Here is a 19,697-nt window from a genome sequence, read left to right on the forward strand (position 1 = left end):
TCATTTGTATATATGGAAAACCTGGTGAAATTCCCTCTTCATCGCAACAGTTAAAGCTGCAGGAGCTATACTAGAGTGACCAGATTTAAGAGGGCAGGGCACCTGCAGCTTTAACTGTGGTGATGAAGAAGAAATTTCCCCAGCTTCCCCATATATACAAATGACACCTGCTGAAAATTCCCTTTCAATACAACTGTTAAAGATACAGGAGCCCTGTCCTCCTTTTCATATGGTCACCCTAGAGCCTTCTTTATCATTTATTTATGTTTATTTCCCGCCATTTCCCTGAGAAACTCAGGGCAGTTTAGACGGGACTCCCTCACAATACACCTTTGCCCACACAACAGCCCTGTGAGGTAGGCTGGGCTGAGAGAGAATGACAACCCCAACGGTGCTTAAGTGCGTTTTAATTGTTAATCCTTTATTATTACCATAATCATTTTGTAATTTGAATTTTGGTGAGTGGTTTTGGTTTATGGAGAGAATGATTTAATTCTGCCCCACGAACTGATATATTATTGACTCTGATATCCCTAAGGAGAAATTGGAGGGAAAACGGCTTTTCTCTGTGATTGGACAAGCTCCTGACGAAGTTCCTTCATCTCATTGGCCAGGCTTGGCAGTGGGTGGGGTCGGTGGGCCAAAGACTTCAAGAAAGACGGTAACAATTTATTAATGTGGGAGAATGTTGCCTCAAATTCTATTGGCCAGAACTCTGAGGAGCCTGAGTGTTTATTGGCTCAACGGAGCCTGACGGGGCGTGTACGAGAAGCGGGTGTTTTGGGATTCATACCCACCATGTGCAGCGGAGCTATCTGATTGGTTGGAGCTCTGTGGAAGGTAAGGAAAGGGGAAATACATCTCTTTGATTGGCTGGAACTGGAGAGGTAAACAACATGTTTCCAAGCTGGGAGAGAAGTTTTGCCACGTGGCTTCCCATATATTGATTGGCTAAGGTGGTGAAAAGAGGGAGAGGTTTTCATTGGCCAAGACGCCCAAAGACAGCAATGATTGGTCCGAAGTAACTCTTTTATAGGCAAGGTTGTGAAGTGTGGCTCTCAGTTTGATGCTAGAATTGTAGGGAGTGGAAGACTAGGGGAGGTTAAGGGTGATGCCTATTTTTAATCCCTTTAAAAGCATCCTGCCGTTTTACACGTCTTACTTTGCATTAATAGCAGCTGAATCCAAGTTTAGCCCCATTTAATTGTTATTTTTGCCACCCAATTAATTTATCGGGTGTTTATTTAGTGTTAGGGATCTATAAATTACTGGTACGGGTAGCATTGCTACCCATAATGTATTAATGAATTCCATTTCCCCCCTCAGTTTCCAATAGTACTTAAGGCTAGAGGGATTCAGATAATTTAAAGGGAATCAAACTATTCTTAAATTCGGGTTCTCTCTCTGAGTTAACCCAAGTGCTAAGATTTTCTCTATTATAAAATGCCCTATACCTAGTTAATAGAAACATTAATTATATCCCCTTCATTATTGAGTTTGTGATTCGGCTTAGTCATTTGTCCATTTCAAATACTTTGCCTTAAAAGTGCATATGATTATTAAATCCTCTTTAATTACTGGGTTCCATTTATCCATCTGGTACTTCCATTTTTAGCTGTTTAGATTTGACATTAATTAGTTTGAGTGCTGTTAATTGTTGCCTTAAGTTAATTACAAGTGAATTCCTACTGGTTTGTTTGTTTATCTTTGCTAATTCCTCATTAATATATAAACGTTAGTCCTTTCTGATATCTGTATTTTCCTCCCATGAATTAAGATCGTAAGAATTATTAATTGTGTGTTCCATGGGGGTCTGACTATTACGGAATGCATTACTTGTTTATGGTGATCCTGTCTTAATTGGTTTCTAGAGTCTGATAACTCCCTTGTAATGGGCCATTTTAATTAATACCGCCACTAAAAGAGATATTCTTTACTTGCATAAATTCCTTGCCCGCCTGTTCACTTATTCATGTTGCTTGTGTCATTATCCTGTCATTCATAAAAGTCGCCCACAGCCTCCACTCCTTTCGCAGGTCTCTTAATTAATTGGATTAACCAAACTGACTTTATTATAGGCTTCTGTCCGCTTTACAATGAAATAACTCAAAAACGTTTTAGAGGAGAACCGTTTCCATCTTCATTTTGGGCCTCCGGTGCTGTTTCATAGAGTTTTAGGGAGTTGAGCAAAACCCAGAATCTTGTGGGTTACTTGAAACAGTACTAAATTTAGGAAAGTTTTGCAGTACTGAGAAGAGGGCTGAAATAACAACTGTAAAATATAGTGCCTCGTGCCTGGGTCATCACTGGTGAGGGGAAATCACTCTTCCCCAAGAGTTTAGAGGTATTTAGAAATCTCACAACTTCACCGCCAGAAAAGGACAGTCAACCGGTCCATCATGTTCTACTACCCCAACGTTTTGCAACGCCATACAGGATGCTTTGCTACCATTTGGTAATCACTTTGCTTTGTGGGGTTGGTGGAAAAGGTGTGTGTGCATTGATTGAATAGCCAGAACTTGGTCACCTGCTCTCTCCATGCTGATGTTCCGGTGTCTCCTAGGTTGGCAGCAACTGGCGCAGCCAAACTGCTGAAGCGAGAATACCTCAAAGTCAACGTCCCACAAACCTGGTGAGCGATGACAGCTTGAGAGGAGGATATGGGCGAGAGATGGAGATTTGGCAGGGCAGGGGGCTGGAAGGATTTCTTTTTAAAAGACATGGAAGGATGGGTGAGATGTAGTGGTGGATCCCCTACTTTGCATGCCGAAGTCCGTAAGTTTTATCCCTGGCATCACAAAAATAGAGGCACTCAAACACTGAGCTAGGGGGGAGAAAGAGGCAGACTCTGTAGAAAGCACCTTTCCATAATTTGCTCCTGAGGGCCGGTTAATAGCAGAATAAACCTGGCTCACGGATGGCTGACGGCCACGCAGGTGCCGTAGCATTTTCTCTCTGCCCCTCCATCTTTTCAGAGCCGAGGGGGAAGGAGACGCTGACATGTCCTCTATTGCTTCATGACCTGGCCTTTGTATTTCTGCAATCATGCCCGTCCAGCATGCTGAATTCCTTTTACAATGATTTGTTTAAAAAGCAAGGTTCCGGTCCTCAAGGTGGGCGAGGATCAGCTTGAAAGTCAGTCAGCGATGCCTGGCAGAGCCTCGAAACACAACTGAAAGGCGTTCAGGGGCTGGTACCCTTAGCTCTTTGCGCATCTCCAAGGCAAAGAGGACCAGATGGATAGAGGAGTAGCTGGGAGAAAAGGCTAGATGAAGCGGAGTGCAGCTCAGTCTGGTGTAGTGTTGACATCCGTTTCCCTCCCTCTGCAGCGAGGAGATCATGGCCTTCATCCTTGTCCGGGTCCCCCCACCCGTGCCGGGCGCGCCACGGCCCCGATTCTCCCTCTACCTCTCAGCTCAGCTGCAGTACGGGGTGATCGTTGTGTACAGCCGCCAGTGCCAATATCTTGTCGGTATGACCCCTGTCTAGCGGCCTGCCCCTTTGGCCTTCCTCACAATACTATCTGGTTCTTCCTGGCGTTTCTCTCCCTCTCACGTATTTTTAAATAAATACTTGTATTCCTCCCCCCTCCACACCCTGTACATTTTCCTCCTAAATCCACCAAAGGGCCCTGTGACCCTAACTCTTTTCTGATTTCCCCCCCACATCCCTTTCAGACGAAATCCAGCACATCTTGGAACGGCTTAACCGGGCGCAGCAACAGATCCGTATTGACCTGGCTGATCAGGAGCAGTGAGTGGGGGCTACGCAGTGGGGGGGGGGACTGATTTACACCCTGTATAGCCTTGAATTCCTGGGATGGCCGTGGGCAAGTCAAGCTCCTTCTGGGCCTCAGTTTCCGGTTCTATAGATTGGGCATAATTATTACCTCATTGTCCAATGGGTGGTGGTGGTCGTGATTGTGCTTTACAAATCATGTTTCCGAGGAGCCCTGAGTGTCCACCTGAGAACACATCCCAGAATCCTTTGAGGTGGTTCTTTGGCCAAAAGTTGACATCTGCTCGTGTGGATGTTCCAACGTCCCTGTTGTAACTGGGGTGGTCTGAGGTAGTGGATAAGAGCGTAACCTGTGAGCCTGGAACTCCTAATCTTGCCTCTGCCATAAGCTGAATAGGGTGCCACAGTCTCTTAGCCTCCCACACAATAAATGTATTAGCCTACCTTACAAGGTTGTTGAGAAGATTATTTTCCCCAAGTTGGTGCACTCCAGATGTGGTGTTGGCCATGCTGGCTGGACATGAAAGAGCCTATAAGGCCTTCAAGTCCAACCCCCTGCTCAATGCAGGGATCACCTTAAGGTATCCCTGACAGATGATTGTCCAGCTGTCTCTTGAAGGCCTCTAGTGTGGGAGAGCCCACCACCTCACTAGGTCATTGGTTCCATTGTCGTACTGCTCTATCAGGAATTTTTTTCTGATGTCCAGCCAGAATCCAGCTTCCTGTAACTTGAGCCCATTAGTCCGTGTCCTGCACTCTGGGAGGATTGAGAAGAGATTCTGGCCCTCCTCTGTGTGACAACCTTTTAAGTATTTGAAGAGTGCTATCATGTCTCCCCTCAATCTTCTCTTCTCCAGGCTAAACCTGCCCAGTTCTTTCAGTCTCTCTTCATAGGGCTTTGTTTCCAGACCCCTGATCATCCTGGTTGCCCTCCTCTGAACACGCTCCAGCTTGTCTGCGTCCTTCTTGAATTGTGGAGCCCAGAACTGGACGCAATACTCTAGATGAGGCCTAACCAGGGCCGAGATCCCAGGGAGGGCGAGATCCCGGGGCAAGGGAGGAATCATCTCTCCCTGATCCCGGGATCCCCTGTGTGTCATATGAATACTGGTTCCTCTCTATTCTGCATGGAGTGTTCCCCACCCCACAAAAAAACCACCCCTCCATCATGGGGTGGAGTTTTCCCACCAGACAACGCATTTCTCAATGGTGGTATAAAAACTCCACTGTTCTAAAACCACCGTTGAAAAACGTGTTGTCTGAACTGAGTTTAAGGCCATATCCGTCCAGCTTATCTGCATCCTTCTTGAAGTGTGGGGCCCAGAACTGGACGCAATACTCAAGTTGAGGCTTAACCAGTGCTGAATAGAGGGGGACCAGTACCTTGCGTGATTTGGAAGCTATGCTTCTATTATTGCAGCCCAAAATAGCATTGGCCTTTCTTGCACCCACATCACCCTGTTGGCTCATATTCAGCTTGTGATCTACAACAATTCCAAGATCCTCCTCGCTTGTAGTATATCTGGGTCAAGTATCACCCATCTTGTAACTGTGCATTTGGTTTCTTTTTCCTAGGTGTGTAGAACTTGGCATTTATCCCTATTAAATTTCAACCTGTTGTTTTCAGCCCACGCTCCAGCCTATCGAGATCACTTTGAAGTTTGTTTCTGTCCCACCCAATTTTGTGTCATCTGCAAATTTGAGAAGCGTTCCCTGCATCTCCTCGTCCAAAAATCATTAATAAAAATGTTGAAGAGCACTGGGCCCAGGACTGAGCCCTGTGGTACCCCGCTCATTACCTCCCCTCCAGTTTGAGAAAGTACCATAGATGAGAGTTGTAGCCCAACACCACATCTGGAGGGCACCAGGTTGGGGAAAGGCTGCCTTACAATAAAGGCTGTGAGGCCCTCTGGGAAAAGTACATGGCTTTTGGGAGGGCTTTATGGCTCACCACTCAGGAATTTGCGGGTAGAGCGTTGCATAAACCTTGTAAATGAAAATAAACAGGTTATTCTTCTCTGGTTTTCTCGACCGCAGGCCAGGGTTGCTACTCCCCGATCAGCTGGCCCTGATGGAAGAGCTGGAGGAAGCTCCCAACCCCTTTTTTGGAATGATGGAGCCTTTGCTGCCCAGTCCTCTTTCCATTCCGCATGTAAGATGGCCTCCTCTCCTTCGTCCCGCACTCGCCCTTCTTCTCCCTGTATCCACAGTTGATGGATGCCAGCTTTCCACGGGTGGATCAGGGAAGCGGGTGACGTTCCTTCCCTTTCTGCTCCCATCTTTCCCAGGTCCGCAGCATCTTGGAAGCCCCTACCCCTGAAAGAAGCCCACTGGAACGATCCCCTCCATCTCCCAAGCGTCGGAGGCCAGGTGAACTGGGAACCAGGAGGCCGAGAGAGATAAGAATGTGGGAAGAGTGCTGGTAGGGTATTTGTCTCCCCAGATATGATATGAAAGAGGCAGAAAATGTAGCATCATTTAAACGCCTCCTGAAGACACAGTTGTTCACCCAGGCTTTCCCTGGGCTGTAATTCATAGAATCATAGAATAGCAGAGTTGGAAGGGGCCTACAAGGCCATTGAGTCCAACCCCCTCCTCAATGCAGGAATCCACCCTAAAGCATCCCTGACAGAGGGCTGTCCAGCTGCCTCTTGAAGGCCTCTAGGGTGGGAGAGCCCACAACCTCCCTAGGTAACTGATTCCATTGTCGTACTGCTCTAACAGTCAGGAAGTTTTTCCTGATGTTCAGCTGGAATCTGGCTTCCTTTAACTTGAGCCCATTATTCCGTGTCCTGCACTCTGGGAGGATCGAGAAGAGATCCTGGCCCTCCTCTGTGGGACAACCTTTTAAGTATTTGAAGAGTGCTATCATGTCTCCCCTCCATCTTCTCTTCTCCAGGCTAAACAGGCCCAGTTCTTTCAGTCTCTCTTCATAGGGTTTTGTTTCCAGACCCCTGATCATCCTGGTTGCGTCACTCCATTTGACCGCTCCTTTATTGTAGTCGGAAGTGTTTTTACGCTGGGATATTCTGTTGTATTCAGCAGTATATAGATGTTACAAGTAAATAAATATGGAGACAATGACCTGGTTCACACGTACAGCAGTTCGCTAACAGCTCTAGCTGGTGTGATTGGAGATTGTCAGCATTATGTTTAGATTGACGGGCTGTTTACGGGCTGAGTGACCCAGCGGTTATCCCTACAACAACCACAGGTTAACCACTGGGTTGTTTAGCCCGTAAACGACCCAGCACTTTGGGTTTGTGCATCACACTCTTAGCCTGTGACCCGGTTGTTCCTTAAAAGTGGAAGTGGCAGGCCGTGCACCCGCTCCCTCCTGCTCCTGCATGACAGTCTGTGAGTTCTTTAACCCATGGGCTGTTCTTAGGTGCGAACTGGCCCAGTTGTAAAGAGGGTTTGCCTTGCAAGACGGTTACCATCTCTTAAAGCGGAGATGGGACCTGCTGCCATGAAGTTTCCCCGTGTGGGATCTGCAAAGGTCCAGAATGCTTTGCTGCTTCATAAGCAGCGCCCTGGGCCTGAAAGCGCACGGATCCTTTAATGTTATGAAGATAATTATGCAAGTTTTGAGTGGAAGGCTTTACACACCCTGCGCATGGCTGCAGAGAACAAGTTCCCTGGTAGTCTTGAGGATTTTTAAAAAACAGACAAAAACAAAGCAAGTTTTTAGTCCTTTAAAGTTGCAGAGTTTGGCTTCCAAGAAACTGGCTGGGGATAATGGAGGTTGTGGCTGTGGTTCCTGGCGAGGCAGGGCTGTTTCGGGCCAAAAGGCAGGGTATGAATTAAGTGAAGAAGGAAGTCACTTAACGAATCTCTGGTTCCTGTCGCTCCAAAGGAGAGCCGCTCCTGACTGTCTCCCCCGAAGCCATTACCCTCAAGGAGGCTGAACCTATCAAGCTGCTGCTGATTGAGGTGAGACTTCTGCCCGGGTGGGAGGTCAGGGGATGAGGAGCACATGTGGCAGTGGGGACACTCATAACAGACACACACACACACCCCGACCCCGGCATCCTTTTCTGCCTGCCGCAGGACGAGCAAGACCTGCCCGAGATCTCGGCACAGGAGATCGACATGCTGGTTGAGCAGGAGGGCTTCCTGGTGCCCGGCGAAGAGAGACCCCGGGTTTCTCCCCGAAAAAGACGTGCAGCAGAAGGTGAGGGGAGAGAAAGAGGGGTGGGCAAAGCACAGCGGAGGGGAGGAGGGGTGGCTAAGGAGCCCAGAGGCCTCTTCTCCCCCAGGCAGGTTTTCAGAACGCTGCCAATCCTTGTGAAATAGGGAACTCTGTAAGGATGGCCTCCTCGGTCGCTGCCCCGGCGTCCTCTGAGAACCACAACTGGGTCCCAGGTCCAGTCCCCCCGGAGATCTATCCAGGGTGAACGGAAAGACCCCAGACAGAGAACTTGGCCAGCAAGGCAGCTTCCCACTGAGAGGGAGGGACAGCCTCTCTGTGTATATATACCAGCCTTTGTTTTTTGTGTCTTATTTTGCTAGCTGGGGATGGTGCAAGTTACAGTCCAACACACCTGGAGGCAGTAGGGGCTGGCGGCTCCGGGGTCAGTGGGGCGGCGAATCTGCTCCGGGTTTCAGTCAGAACTCTAAAGGAGCTCTCCAAGGTGCTGGTGGATCCGGGGTCAGTGGGGCGGTGAATCCGCTCCAGGTTTATAGAATCATAGAATAGTAGAGTTGGAAGGGGCCTACAAGGCCATCGAGTCCAACCCCCTGCTCAATGCAGGAATCCACCCTAAAGCAGCCCTGACAGATGGTTGTCCAGCTGCCTCTTGAAGGCCTCTAGTGTGGGAGAGCCCACAACCTCCCTAGGTAACTGATTCCATTGTCGTACTGCTCTAACAGTCAGGAAGTTTTTCCTGATGTCCAGCTGGAATCTGGCTTCCTTTAACTTGAGCCCGTTATTCCATGTCCTGCACTCTGGGAGGATTGAGAAGAGATCCTGGCCCTCCTCTGTGTGACAACCTTTTAAGTATTTAAAGAGTGCTATCATGTCTCCCCTCCATCTTCTCCAGGCTAAACATGCCCAGTTCTTTCAGTCTCTCTTCATAGGGCTTTGTTTCCAGACCCCTGATCATCCTGGTTGCCCTCCTCTGAACACGCTCCAGCTTGTCTGCATCCTTCTTGAATTGTGGAGCCCAGAACTGGACGCAATACTCTAGATGAGGCCTAACCAGGACCGAATAGAGAGGAACCAGTATCTCACGTGATTTGGAAGCTATACTTCTATTAATGCAGCCCAAAATACCACTTGCCTTTTTTGCAGCCTTGTCGCACTGTTGGCTCATATTCAGCTTGTGATCTACGACAATTCCAAGATCCTTCTCGTTTGTAGTATTGCTGAGCCAAGTATCCCCCATCTTGTAACTGTGCCTTTGGTTTCTATTTCCGAGATGTAGAACTTGGCATTTATCCCTATTAAATTTCATTCTGTTGTTTCCAGTCCAGCACTCCAGCCTATCAAGATCACTTTGAAGTTTGTTTCTGTCTTCCAGGGTATTAGCTATCCCACCCAATTTGGTGTCATCTGCAAATTTGATAAGCAGTCAGAACTCTAAAGGAACTGTCCAAGGTGCTGACATCAGAGCCTCTAGCACCTTAGATAGTTTCTTTAGAGCTCTGACTGGCACCTGGAGCAGATTTGCCGCCCCACTGACCTCGGAGCCGCCAGCCCTCAGTGCTGAGGATAATGGGAGTTGCAATCCAACGCCTTTGGAGGGTCCCTGGCTGGGAGAGGCTGGTATTTTATACCATCTGCAGAGCTTCAGAGAAAGGCACAAAACAGAGGGGAACTCAACCCACTCTCTCCTCCAAATCACAGAACTGAAGGCTTTTCTGGAAGCCGGCAAAAGAAGGCCGCGTTCCGTAGCTCTGTCTTTCTCAGAAGTGCTGCCAAACTTTCAAGGACGTGGCGGTGGTTGCGATGTGCTGCTTGTTCCCTTGGCTTCCAGTCTCCTTCTTTCCCCAACCACCGTTGCTTTCACACTGCCTTTCCCAGCCTCCTGTTTCTTTCTGTCTTTCAGGGCCTGTGGAGGAGGTCAGAGGGGAGCCTTTCGTGTCCTTGCGGGCGTCGCCTCCCACACGGTAAAGGAAGGGGGGAATTGGAGAGTTTTAAGAAGAACTGGACGAAATCTCCCAGGATGCGGGAGCTTTGAAGAGTGGACACATAATGTTCTAGGGGAGGCCCTTTCTCCAGCCTCCTTGGGCTGCGAATAACCGAATCAAAAGCCCCAGGAGATGCTAAACAAAGATCTCCCATTAGAACAGGGTGTTGAATCTCTTTCGGCCTTAAAGAAACCTCTATTTATTTATTGCATTTATATACCGCCCCATAGCCGAAGCTCTCTGGGCGGTTTGCAAAAGTTAAAAACAATGAACATTAAAAATAAAAATATGCAAAAATTTAAAACCATCGAAAGCATAAAAACAACAATATCCATTTAAAACAACTATTCTGGGGTCCGTTGAAAACTCAGCATTATAAAATATGGCAGGATTTTATTCTATATGCTGATCAGGGACATACACAGCAGTATTTGTCAAAGCTTCACCTCAGTTTATGGAAAGCAGATTAAATATAAGCTTGAGAATTATAAAGAAAAATTCTTAGCAGTCCATGGATTCCACTTATGGCTTGATCTGTAGAGTGGAAAAATATGAATAGAGGTTAAATGTACTACCCTCTGTCAATAATTTGATTTAAATTCAATGTATTTTTCTTTATTTTCCTTTTCTTAATTTTTTCTCTTGTGTTGATTTTGATAGGCTGACCATATGAAAAGGAAGACAGGGCTCCTGTATCTTTATCAGTTGTATTGAAAAGGGAATTTCAGCAGGTGTCATTGTTATATATGCAGCACCTGGTGAAATTCCCTCTTCATCACAACAGTTAAAACTGCAGGAGCCCTGCCCTATAAGATGAAGAGGGAATTTCACCAGGTGCTGCATGCATACAAATGACACCTGCTGTTGCTTTAGAACATGACAAGTGCCCCCCACCCCACCCTAACTTCCTTATCGCTTCACCCTGTGTTTCTTCTACTCTTGAAATGGCAACTGCAAGCTCCTCCGGGCAGGGAACCTTCTCTCTGAAGTGCCGTAGACATCCGTAAACGCCCCGCAAAGACCGACACACAGGTTCTGTCCGTTGAAGCGTTGTAGGCCGTGGCTCACGCCTTCCGGTGAGTCGCGGTGGCTCATACCACGGGAAGAGTCTCCCCGCCGCCATAATGAATCTGTTTTCTTTCACAGGATTGGAGAGGAGCTGTCAGCTGCAAGGGAGACTGGACCCCTGTTGAGGGAGGAGGAGACCCGACTCCTGGCGGAAGTCCCCCCGCCACCCTTGGGTGCGTTCTGTGTTGCTCATGGGGGGATGGAGACTTGGACCCCCAGGGCTGGCCGAGGGCCCCGTTCGATTCGTGCCAGCTTTGGAAAGAATGGAGGCTCAGAGAACAGCTTTGGCAGCATTGAGGGGGCGACTGAAATCGCCATTGTCTTGCATGCGGGGGGTAGTGAAGCCTCTGGCACTGTTTGACATGAGCCGGAGAAACACCTCCCCACCTCAAATGACGCTGATGAAAACAGGAGCTTCTCTCCCGTAGAGATGACGCCTGTTTCGGAGGGACCCCGATTGCTGCCTTTGCTCCCCATAAGTCCCAGGCTAGAGCGACGCTCCCCACTGAGTCCCGAGGTGAGAGGAAGGGAGGCCAGGGAGGGAAGGTCACTTCTGACCAGCAGGGGCTGTTCCAAGGTGCTTGACGAACCACTGCCATAAAAAAACCCTCTTATGTATTTTATGTCTTGTCCCCAACCTTATTCTATATTACTGTAGTTACGTTTCATTTCGTTTATTGCATTTTTATTCCATCCCGTAGCTGAAACTCTCTGGGCGGTTCACAAAACTTAAACCCGTTAAAAACACATTATACAAAATACAAGAAGGCAGGCATTTTACATCCGTGGTTCCCAAAGTGGGTGGTACTGCCCACTTGGGGGCGGTGGGATTGCATGGGGGGGTATTAAGAGGCAAGGGGATGGCAGGGGGGCGCTAAAACCAAAGGGGCGGCAGGGGGGCGCTCGAGGTGGTCTTTTCCGTACCAGGAGTTTTGATTACAGAAGGAAATTTCTGATCGCTGTCCTGCACTATGGAGAGTGGTTCAGAAGCTCCTGGTTGCATTTCCAACATCATATTTGGTGGAATGCGGTTTTAGTGTGGTCTGCCTACTTCTCTCCAAGCAAAGAAATCGACTCCGGATTACTAAACGTGGTGATTATAGACTCATGTTAAGTGACTTTAAGCCAACATTGGGAAACTGGTATCACTTCATCACATTAAGAATTTACAGAATAGTGAGGTACTCTACTCTAGTTACTAAATGCGATCTCTAATATTTTTTGCTAAATGACTATCAGACTTTGAAAAGATGATATCACTGGATCAAGTTTATCCATTATGTTTAATTGAATAAACTAAAAAAATGCAGTTGGATTTTGAATAAATATTCAATTAATTGTTACTGTTTTGAATTTTATTGTTATGATCTTCCTTAGTGGGTCGTTGAAAACTGCTATTCTGAATAATGATTTTTATAGTGTAGGGTAGGGGGTGCTGGGCATGAGTTTGTGGAACCAAGGGGGCGGTGACCTAAAAAAGTTTGGGAACCACTGATTTACGTAAAATCGCAGGCAGCATGTATCTAAAACAATTTGCTAAACCATCAGCCAATGCCAGAGAGAAGAGGGCAGTTTTAACCTATCACTGAAAAGATAGTAATGTTGGTGCCAAGAAAGCCTTGTCAGGGAGATGGTTCCATAACTGAGGGGCCACCACAGAGAAGGACCTCTCTCTTGTTGCCATCCCCTAAGCTTCCCTTGGAGGAGGGCCTTAGATGTTGCACATAGTGTACAGGGCCGTTCATGCCAGGAGTGGTGCTCTATCGGGTATTGTGTTCCCGAGCCCTTTGAAGAAGGTCATAGAACCAAAGAAGAGGCCGAAACACATCAGGCTTTTCACTAATAAAACCTTGTACAGCACCCTGAGATGATTCTGTCTTTCTGTTTTCCCTCTCTAGCTCCGCCTCCCGGAATATGAGCCGTCGCCATCCCGTCCCACCAAGCGGAGGAGGCAGCTGCGCTTCTTGGACCCTGTGACACAGATTTCCCGGGAGGATTTCCAGAAACAGATCTTGGACCCACGGATCCAGTGCCAGCCCCTGGTAATTGTCAGAATCCTTGAAAATACCCATCAAACTTGCTTCTATCCCAACCTGGATTAATTCCTGTGTTGGGCTTGCGAGGGCGGGTAGGAAACGTGTGTTGTAATATACAAAGGTGGTCTGAATGCGTTTTTGACAATGGATACGAAAGGTTAAACAGATAACAGCTACAATTCAGACACAATGTAGAAGTCATGATCCTGAAAATTGTGGTTCACCTACAAACTTCCTCTTTCGCTCCAGGGGCAGGACTGCAGACATTCTGACGGTCTTTCCGTTGACCAGTTTGTGAACATTCCGTGCATGCACATCCGCTCAGCCAATCAGGGGCCGGAGGCTTCCACACCACAAGCGTGATGCAGTATAGATTTCAGTTGTGTCCCTTATGGTAGTTGGCAGAATTTCGTCTTTCCTACGTGCTGGATTGTGGTCTCATTTTCTTTTTGAACGTCCTCTGCTTCCAATATAGTGCATTGAGCAGGGGGTTGGACTGGATGGCCTTATAGGACCCTTCGAACTCTACTATTCTTTGATGCTAAGTCCTCAACTTGAAAAAAAAATCCTGATTCCCCAATCTCGCTTGCTCTCATTCAGCTTTCTCTCCGCCTGACACCTTCCAGATGTGTTGGACTACACTCCTGGAAGGCATCAGGTTCGAGAAAGGCTGCTGCAACTGAGGTCTACCTTTGTCCCTTCCTCTGTTTAGGAGGCGGTTCTGCTGCCGCCCAAGAGACTGAAGACACCAGCGGAACTTCTGGGAGCAGCGACGTACGGTGAGCGTTTCCCTCTGGCTCTGTTAGTCCCACGGCGGTTCCTCTACCTCTTCCCTATCCACACCCTGTATGGGTCGCTGTGCATCACTGCCCGAGAACAAGCAGGCTCTAATCCGGAAGGGTGGGAACAGCTGACAAAAATGGGAAGGAAACGTTCTTGTGCGCAGTGAAATCTGGATTGATACAGGCACCATTTGTACCAGCCAACTCGTGGACATCCAAATGGGTGGTGGTGTTAGGGAGCGAGATTTAACTGGTGCCTGACTGCGACAATGGACTGGATGAGGGCTAATAAACTGAAACTCAATCCAGACAAGACTGAGATGCTGTTAGTAGGTGACTCCGCTGACAGGCTGGGTGGTGGTGTTCTACCAGTTCTGGATGGGATTGCACTCACCCTGAAGGAGCAGGTTCGTAGCTTGGGGGTTCTTTTAGATCCATCATTGTCACTTGAGGCTCAGGTGACCTCAGTGGCACGGGGTGCCTTCTACAAACTCCGGTTGGTGGCCCAGCTACGCCCCTATCTAGACAGGGATAGCCTGGCTTCAGTTGTCCATGCTCTGGTAACCTCCAAGTTAGATTACTGCAATGCGCTCTACGTAGGGCTGCCTTTGAAGACGGTTCGGAAGCTGCAGCTCGTGCAAAATGCAGCGGCCAGATGGATTTTGGGAACCAGAAGGTTCGACCATATAACACCTGCTCTGGTCCGCTTGCACTGGCTGCCTGTATGTTTCCGAGCCCAATTCAAGGTGCTGGTTTTGATCTATAAAGCCTTGCACAGCTTGGGACCACAATACCTGACGGAACGCCTCTCCCGACGTGAATATACCCGGTCACTACGTTCAACATCTAAGGTCCTCCTCCGGGTGCCTACTCTGCGAGAGGCTCGGAGTGTGGCAACGAGGGACAGGGCCTTTTCGGTGGTGGCCCCCAGACTCTAGAATGATCTCCCTGGCGAGGCTCGCTTGGCACCGACGCTGCTATCTTTCCGGCGCCAGGTTAAGACTTTCCTCTTTGCCCAGGCATATGGCGGCACATCTTAATCACCCACCTGTTTAGGTTTTTTTTAACGGTTTTTAATGCTTTATGTGTGTATGTTCTGTGTTTTAGAGTTTTAAATTTTGTATACTCGTTTTTATCTTAATTTTAGAATTTCTGTAAACCGCCCAGAGAGCCCTGGCTATGGGAGCGGTATATAAGTGCAATAAAATAAATAAATAATTCTCCTCCTCCTCTCCGGCCACTTCGAAGTCGCCATTTCTTCCTGCGTTAACTCAGCCCACGATGAAAGGAAAGCAAATTGCCTAGATCAGGGGGTGCAAAAAGCACACCCCGCTAGCTTGTATGCGGCCCAGCAAGGCTTTTCTGGCGGCCCCCGCCAACCCCCCCCCTTGCAGCTGCCAACACAGTGATGCTCCCTACTTCATTTCTGATCTCTGAGGAGAGATCTGAGATAAGCCAGGAACTCCCTTGCTAGCTCTAGGAGGTGGCAGACGCTAAGCAGTGAAGGCCGGGTAAGGAGATGGTGGCAGCAACCTGGAAGGAATCCACACCCCTGAAGCAACCTGGATTGGGCTGTGTGTGTGTGTGGTTTTCTCCTGCCCACCTCTCTATGTCAGTCCCTCCCCACAACCCCAGCGTGTGTCTGGATGTGTGACTTGGATTCTAGGGCTGATGGGACTTGGGATCCTGGCTAAATCTGGAGAGCTAGAAGTTGTCCAGGCTTGCCTCAGAATCTAAGGGAACAGCCTTTCGCTGCAGGTTATTTTTTTATTTATTTATTTTATTACATTTATATACCGCCCCACAGCCAAAGCTCTCTGGGCGGTTTACAACAATTAAAAATAGTAAACATTAAAAGTATACAAAAATTAAAAAAAAAACATAAAAACAGTATAAAAACAACAGTATCCATTTAAAAACAACCATTCTGCGGTCCATTAAAAACAAACTTAACGTTGTTAAATGCTGTTAAAATGCCTGGGAGAAGAGAAAAGTCTTGACCTGGCGCCGAAAAGATAACGTTGGCGCTAGGCGAGCCTCATCGGGAAGATCATTCCAGTCGGGGGGCCACCACTGAGAAGGCCTCTCCCTTGTTGCCATCCTTGTTGAACTAAGCCCAGCTGCACGGCAGTAAAAACACTCCCAAATGTAGGCTTCTTCCTCCCCTTGGCCTATCTGGGATTTTAGAAGGAACCTCTCCCCCACCCCCACCCAAAAAGAGTCTAATATCTCTTGGATTTTGCGATGATTTTTAAAACGGAATTGTTTTTTTGTTTGATTTGCTGGGAGAAGAGAGGCTGTTTCCCATTTGTCTTTTAATGTGTAATTGTTTGCTTTTTATATTGGGTTTGTTTGCTCGTTTGTAACGTTGTGTGCGCTGCCCTGGGAGCCTTTATTGATGAAGGGCAGTAAATAAAGGGAGCGCTGAGTCCCCGGCTGGGTGGAGGCCACGTACACGCCCTCTTTTGAGGAATTTGAGCGCTGCCTCAGCTCTGTCCTTCCGTCCCCCCAGGATGGATGCATCCCACCCTCCACGACCTCTGGGCCCACTGTGCTAACCTCCAGCGCGTGGATTACACCAGGAAGAGAGTGTTGGAGGAGAAGGAGGCCCGGAGAGGGGAGGAAGACGGGCAGAGGGCCAAGGACACCAGCGAGTTGGAGGTAAAAGAGCTAACCTCCAAAGCTTGGGGGAACTGAACAGCTCCTGTCAGCAGCTGAAAATCTTAGCTCCTCTCTTCACTCCTTCAACACATTCACAGAGCAATTAATGGTAGTTCCTACATCGGGCTTCCCTCAACCTGGTGCCCTCCAGATGTGTCGGATTACAACAACAATCATCCACAGAATATAGAAGGCCTTTTAGCCAAACTGTTCTTCCTTCACTAAATTGCCAGTTCAGCCTTCCCCAACTTGGGGCCCTCCAGCTGTGTTTGTGTACAACTCCCATAATCCCCCAGGGAGTTGTACACAAACACAGCTGGAGGGCCCCAGGTTGGGGAAGGCTCTGTGTGAGTTTGTTATGGCTTTAATACTGAGCAGTTAAGATGGACTACGAACTGCCAATGACATCACAGCAGCTCAGCCAATGGAGTGCTGGAGTGACTCGCAGGCTTGTTGTTCTAACCTGTATGCAAAATGACACACTTCTCTTCCGCTGCCCTATAACTTCATGAAGCTCATTTCCGGCCCGTGTCCTCTGATGCTTAGGGCTTCCTTTTCCCCCTCTTCGTTTTGCAGGAATTGCGAGCAGCAGAAGAACCAAGCGTACCACCCATGGGCTCATCAGGTGCGTACGAGATGGTCTCCTGATAACACCATTCTCACCCCTTTTTCCTCAGTATCATAGAATCATAGAATAGCAGAGTTGGAAGGGGCCTCTTAGGCCATCGAGTCCAACCTCCTGCTCAATGCAGGAATCCACCCTAAAGCATCCCTGACAGATGGTTGTCCAGCTGCCTCTTGAATGCCCCTAGTGTGGGAGAGCCCACAACCTCCCTAGGTCACTGATTCCATTGTCGTACTGCTCTAACAGTCAGGAAGTTTTTCCTGATGTCCAGCCAGAATCTGGCTTCCTGTAACTTGAGCCCCTTATTCCGTGTCCTGCACTCTGGGAGGATCGAGAAGAGATCCTGGCCCTCCTCTGTGGGACAACCTTTTAAGTCTTTGAAGAGTGCTATCATGTCTCCCCTCAATCTCCTCTTCTCCAGGCTAAACATGCCCAGTTCCTTCAGTCTCTCCTCATAGGGCTTTGTTTCCCAGACCCCTGGTCGTCCTCGTTGCGTCAGCGGGGTGGGTGTGCCTTCTACCACTGCAGCTAGCTGCAAATGTCATTCCAAAAACATAAGCCCAGAGGTGTTGAATCTCAGCATGTCAAATCTGCCCTGCCTCCTGGCCTTCTCCAGATGGCCATGCCCGAGGCTGGCCTTGGGATAAATAGCGCCCTGGAGAAAGAGTGCTTTTGGGGCCCGTGCCGCCCCACCCCTCATCAATTTTTAGGGCCATCCAGAGGATCTGTGGGACCTGCTGCAGGTGTGAAGCCCATCGAGAATGACATTGCTCCAAACCTTGATCTCTCATTTTGCACAATACAAAGTTCAAAACGCCCCATTCTGAACAGTGGCAGTAGACCGTGGAGCACAGCAGGACTATCACAGCTTTTACTGCTAATAATTTTTCTTTTGTAGCAGTTCCTAGCGTTGGGCCAGCATTTTTTTTATTGTACAATAGCTGTTACTTTTATCTTTAAAAATAATAAAGAAAAGTTGTAAATGAAAAAAAGGTATCCAGCTGTCCTCTTCCAGGTTATTATCATCATCATCATCATCTCTTTTCTCACTTGTGGCGGTTTTTGTGAACCGTCCAGAGAGCTCCGGCTATTGGGCGGTATAGAAATGTTGCAAATAAATAAATAAATAAACAAACTAGACAAGATACGACGGGCTTTGCCAGGTCATGTTGTATTTTACTGACTCGGGAATTTCCTGGGAATTGATCATATTTTAAGTATGACTGATTATTATTTGAAGAGCTAAGTGGTTGGTAACATTACCTCAAAGTAAAGCTGTGTGCCCCTGCTTTTGCCGAGTGCAAATGGCATTAAGGAGGAAATTGAAAAAGAAACGTACTTTAAAGCTAATTGAAGGAAGGCCGTGTCCGTAGTTAGCACCCAAACAACTTCTAGAACCTCGGAAGAGGTTACGGCGGACACTCGCTCTTTGCCACCCTAGCTCAGGGCAGACATTACATTAAAAAATGCAGCCGCTGAGCTCAGCTGGAGGCCCCCCGGGGGACTGACCAGCTCCCCCACCCACCCTAAGGCAGACCCTGGCCACGCCCCTTTCCCCATCCACCAATCGTTCGCTTTAGCCCATTCCGCTCCCCCCTCCCATTCTAAAAGATAGAAATTCCTCTCCTAAGACTTCGTTAGTGGCAAGAAGAGACATGTTATTTTGACCACACCCCCTTTTGCCTCTGGCCCCGCCCACTATTTATTTTTTTTATTTATTTAAGGATTTTTATGCCGCCATTCAGCCAAAAAAGGCTCTCACGGCGGCTTACAAAAGTATTTCTTGACACTACTGAAATGTGGCCTCTGAAATTGACCCTGGCTCTTGGGATGAGTTTTACACCCCTCCCTGCCTTACCCAAATGCCCTCCACTTCTCCTTCAGACACCGAATCTCCCCTCTAACGTCATGGAAACACGCAGATACATTTCAAAAAAAAATTTTTTTGGCCCTCCTCCTTGCAGAAATTTCTCTTGAGACGACCAAAGAGGAACTTCACCCGAGCTTGGGGGTAGCGGAGGAGAGGTGAGGCGGAGCCGCTGTCCTTCCCTGGCCCCAAATTAGTTTTGCCTCTTGTCTTGGGTGGTGGTGGGGGGGCGAGGGGTTGGCCTGCTTCTCCCCTGATTCCGCCTTCCTCTCCCACAGGACCCCCTTAGAACTGGAGGAAGTGGCGCTGCCTGCTCTCCCTGAGCTCCCAGAATTAAGTTTTGAGCTGCCGTTGGAGAAGGACGTGATCACGCTGGACTACGTACGCAGGTGTGGCCGAACTTGTCAGTTTTTCAGCCCCAGGAACAAATTCCGTTTCGGAGAAGGTCTCAGGAGCTGCCTCCCAGTGTGGGTGGGCCACGGCCCCAAATGCCAGCATATTATAGCTTAAAGCTCCAATTTAGAAGCATTTCAGCCTTTAACTCCTCCACATAAAAAATAAATAAATCCCGCTGCCTTACTGGAGCTTCCTAGTTTTGCTTACATTCTGGGGATTGTGATTGGCGCCATTACACGGGCTGCTCTCTCTGCCTGCGCCATTCAGTTCAATTAAACAGCTCCATCTACTGGCAGAATTATAGTGTAACACCAACATTACACGGTGCTGATTTTGCACATTTTCCAAAATTGCTGATTATCTCAGTTTTTTAAAAAAGCGGGTTATAGGGG

The 19,697-nt window shown here is 48.2% G+C and overlaps 1 protein-coding gene across 1 annotated transcript; it reads left to right on the forward strand.

The window, feature by feature from the left end:
* The first annotated feature begins 2,399 nt into the window (after positions 1–2,399).
* Positions 2,400–19,071, forward strand: REC8 (REC8 meiotic recombination protein). Its single transcript, XM_063136513.1, has 16 exons — positions 2,400–2,455; positions 2,564–2,632; positions 3,330–3,472; positions 3,678–3,753; positions 5,776–5,890; positions 6,027–6,108; positions 7,595–7,671; positions 7,789–7,932; positions 9,803–9,849; positions 11,017–11,111; positions 11,367–11,455; positions 12,837–12,980; positions 13,687–13,753; positions 16,269–16,417; positions 16,994–17,042; positions 19,007–19,071. Exons 1-16 carry the CDS (start codon positions 2,400–2,402, stop codon positions 19,069–19,071), a joined length of 1,467 nt encoding a protein of 488 aa, XP_062992583.1.
* Positions 19,072–19,697: the final 626 nt, after the last annotated feature.

The sequence above is a fragment of the Elgaria multicarinata genome, chromosome 11, assembly GCF_023053635.1.
Source record: "Elgaria multicarinata webbii isolate HBS135686 ecotype San Diego chromosome 11, rElgMul1.1.pri, whole genome shotgun sequence".
NCBI classification, from domain to species: Eukaryota; Metazoa; Chordata; class Lepidosauria; order Squamata; family Anguidae; genus Elgaria; species Elgaria multicarinata.

Excerpts from the sequence above, each read along its gene's own strand:
- REC8 (XM_063136513.1), top strand. The coding sequence starts at position 2,400 with ATGTTCTACTACCCCAACGTTTTGCAACGCCATACAGGATGCTTTGCT. Across the intron at positions 3,754-5,775 it reads GACCTGGCTGATCAGGAGCA|GCCAGGGTTGCTACTCCCCG; the intron begins GTGAGTGGGGGC and ends TCTCGACCGCAG. Across the intron at positions 11,112-11,366 it reads AGTCCCCCCGCCACCCTTGG|AGATGACGCCTGTTTCGGAG; the intron begins GTGCGTTCTGTG and ends TCTCTCCCGTAG.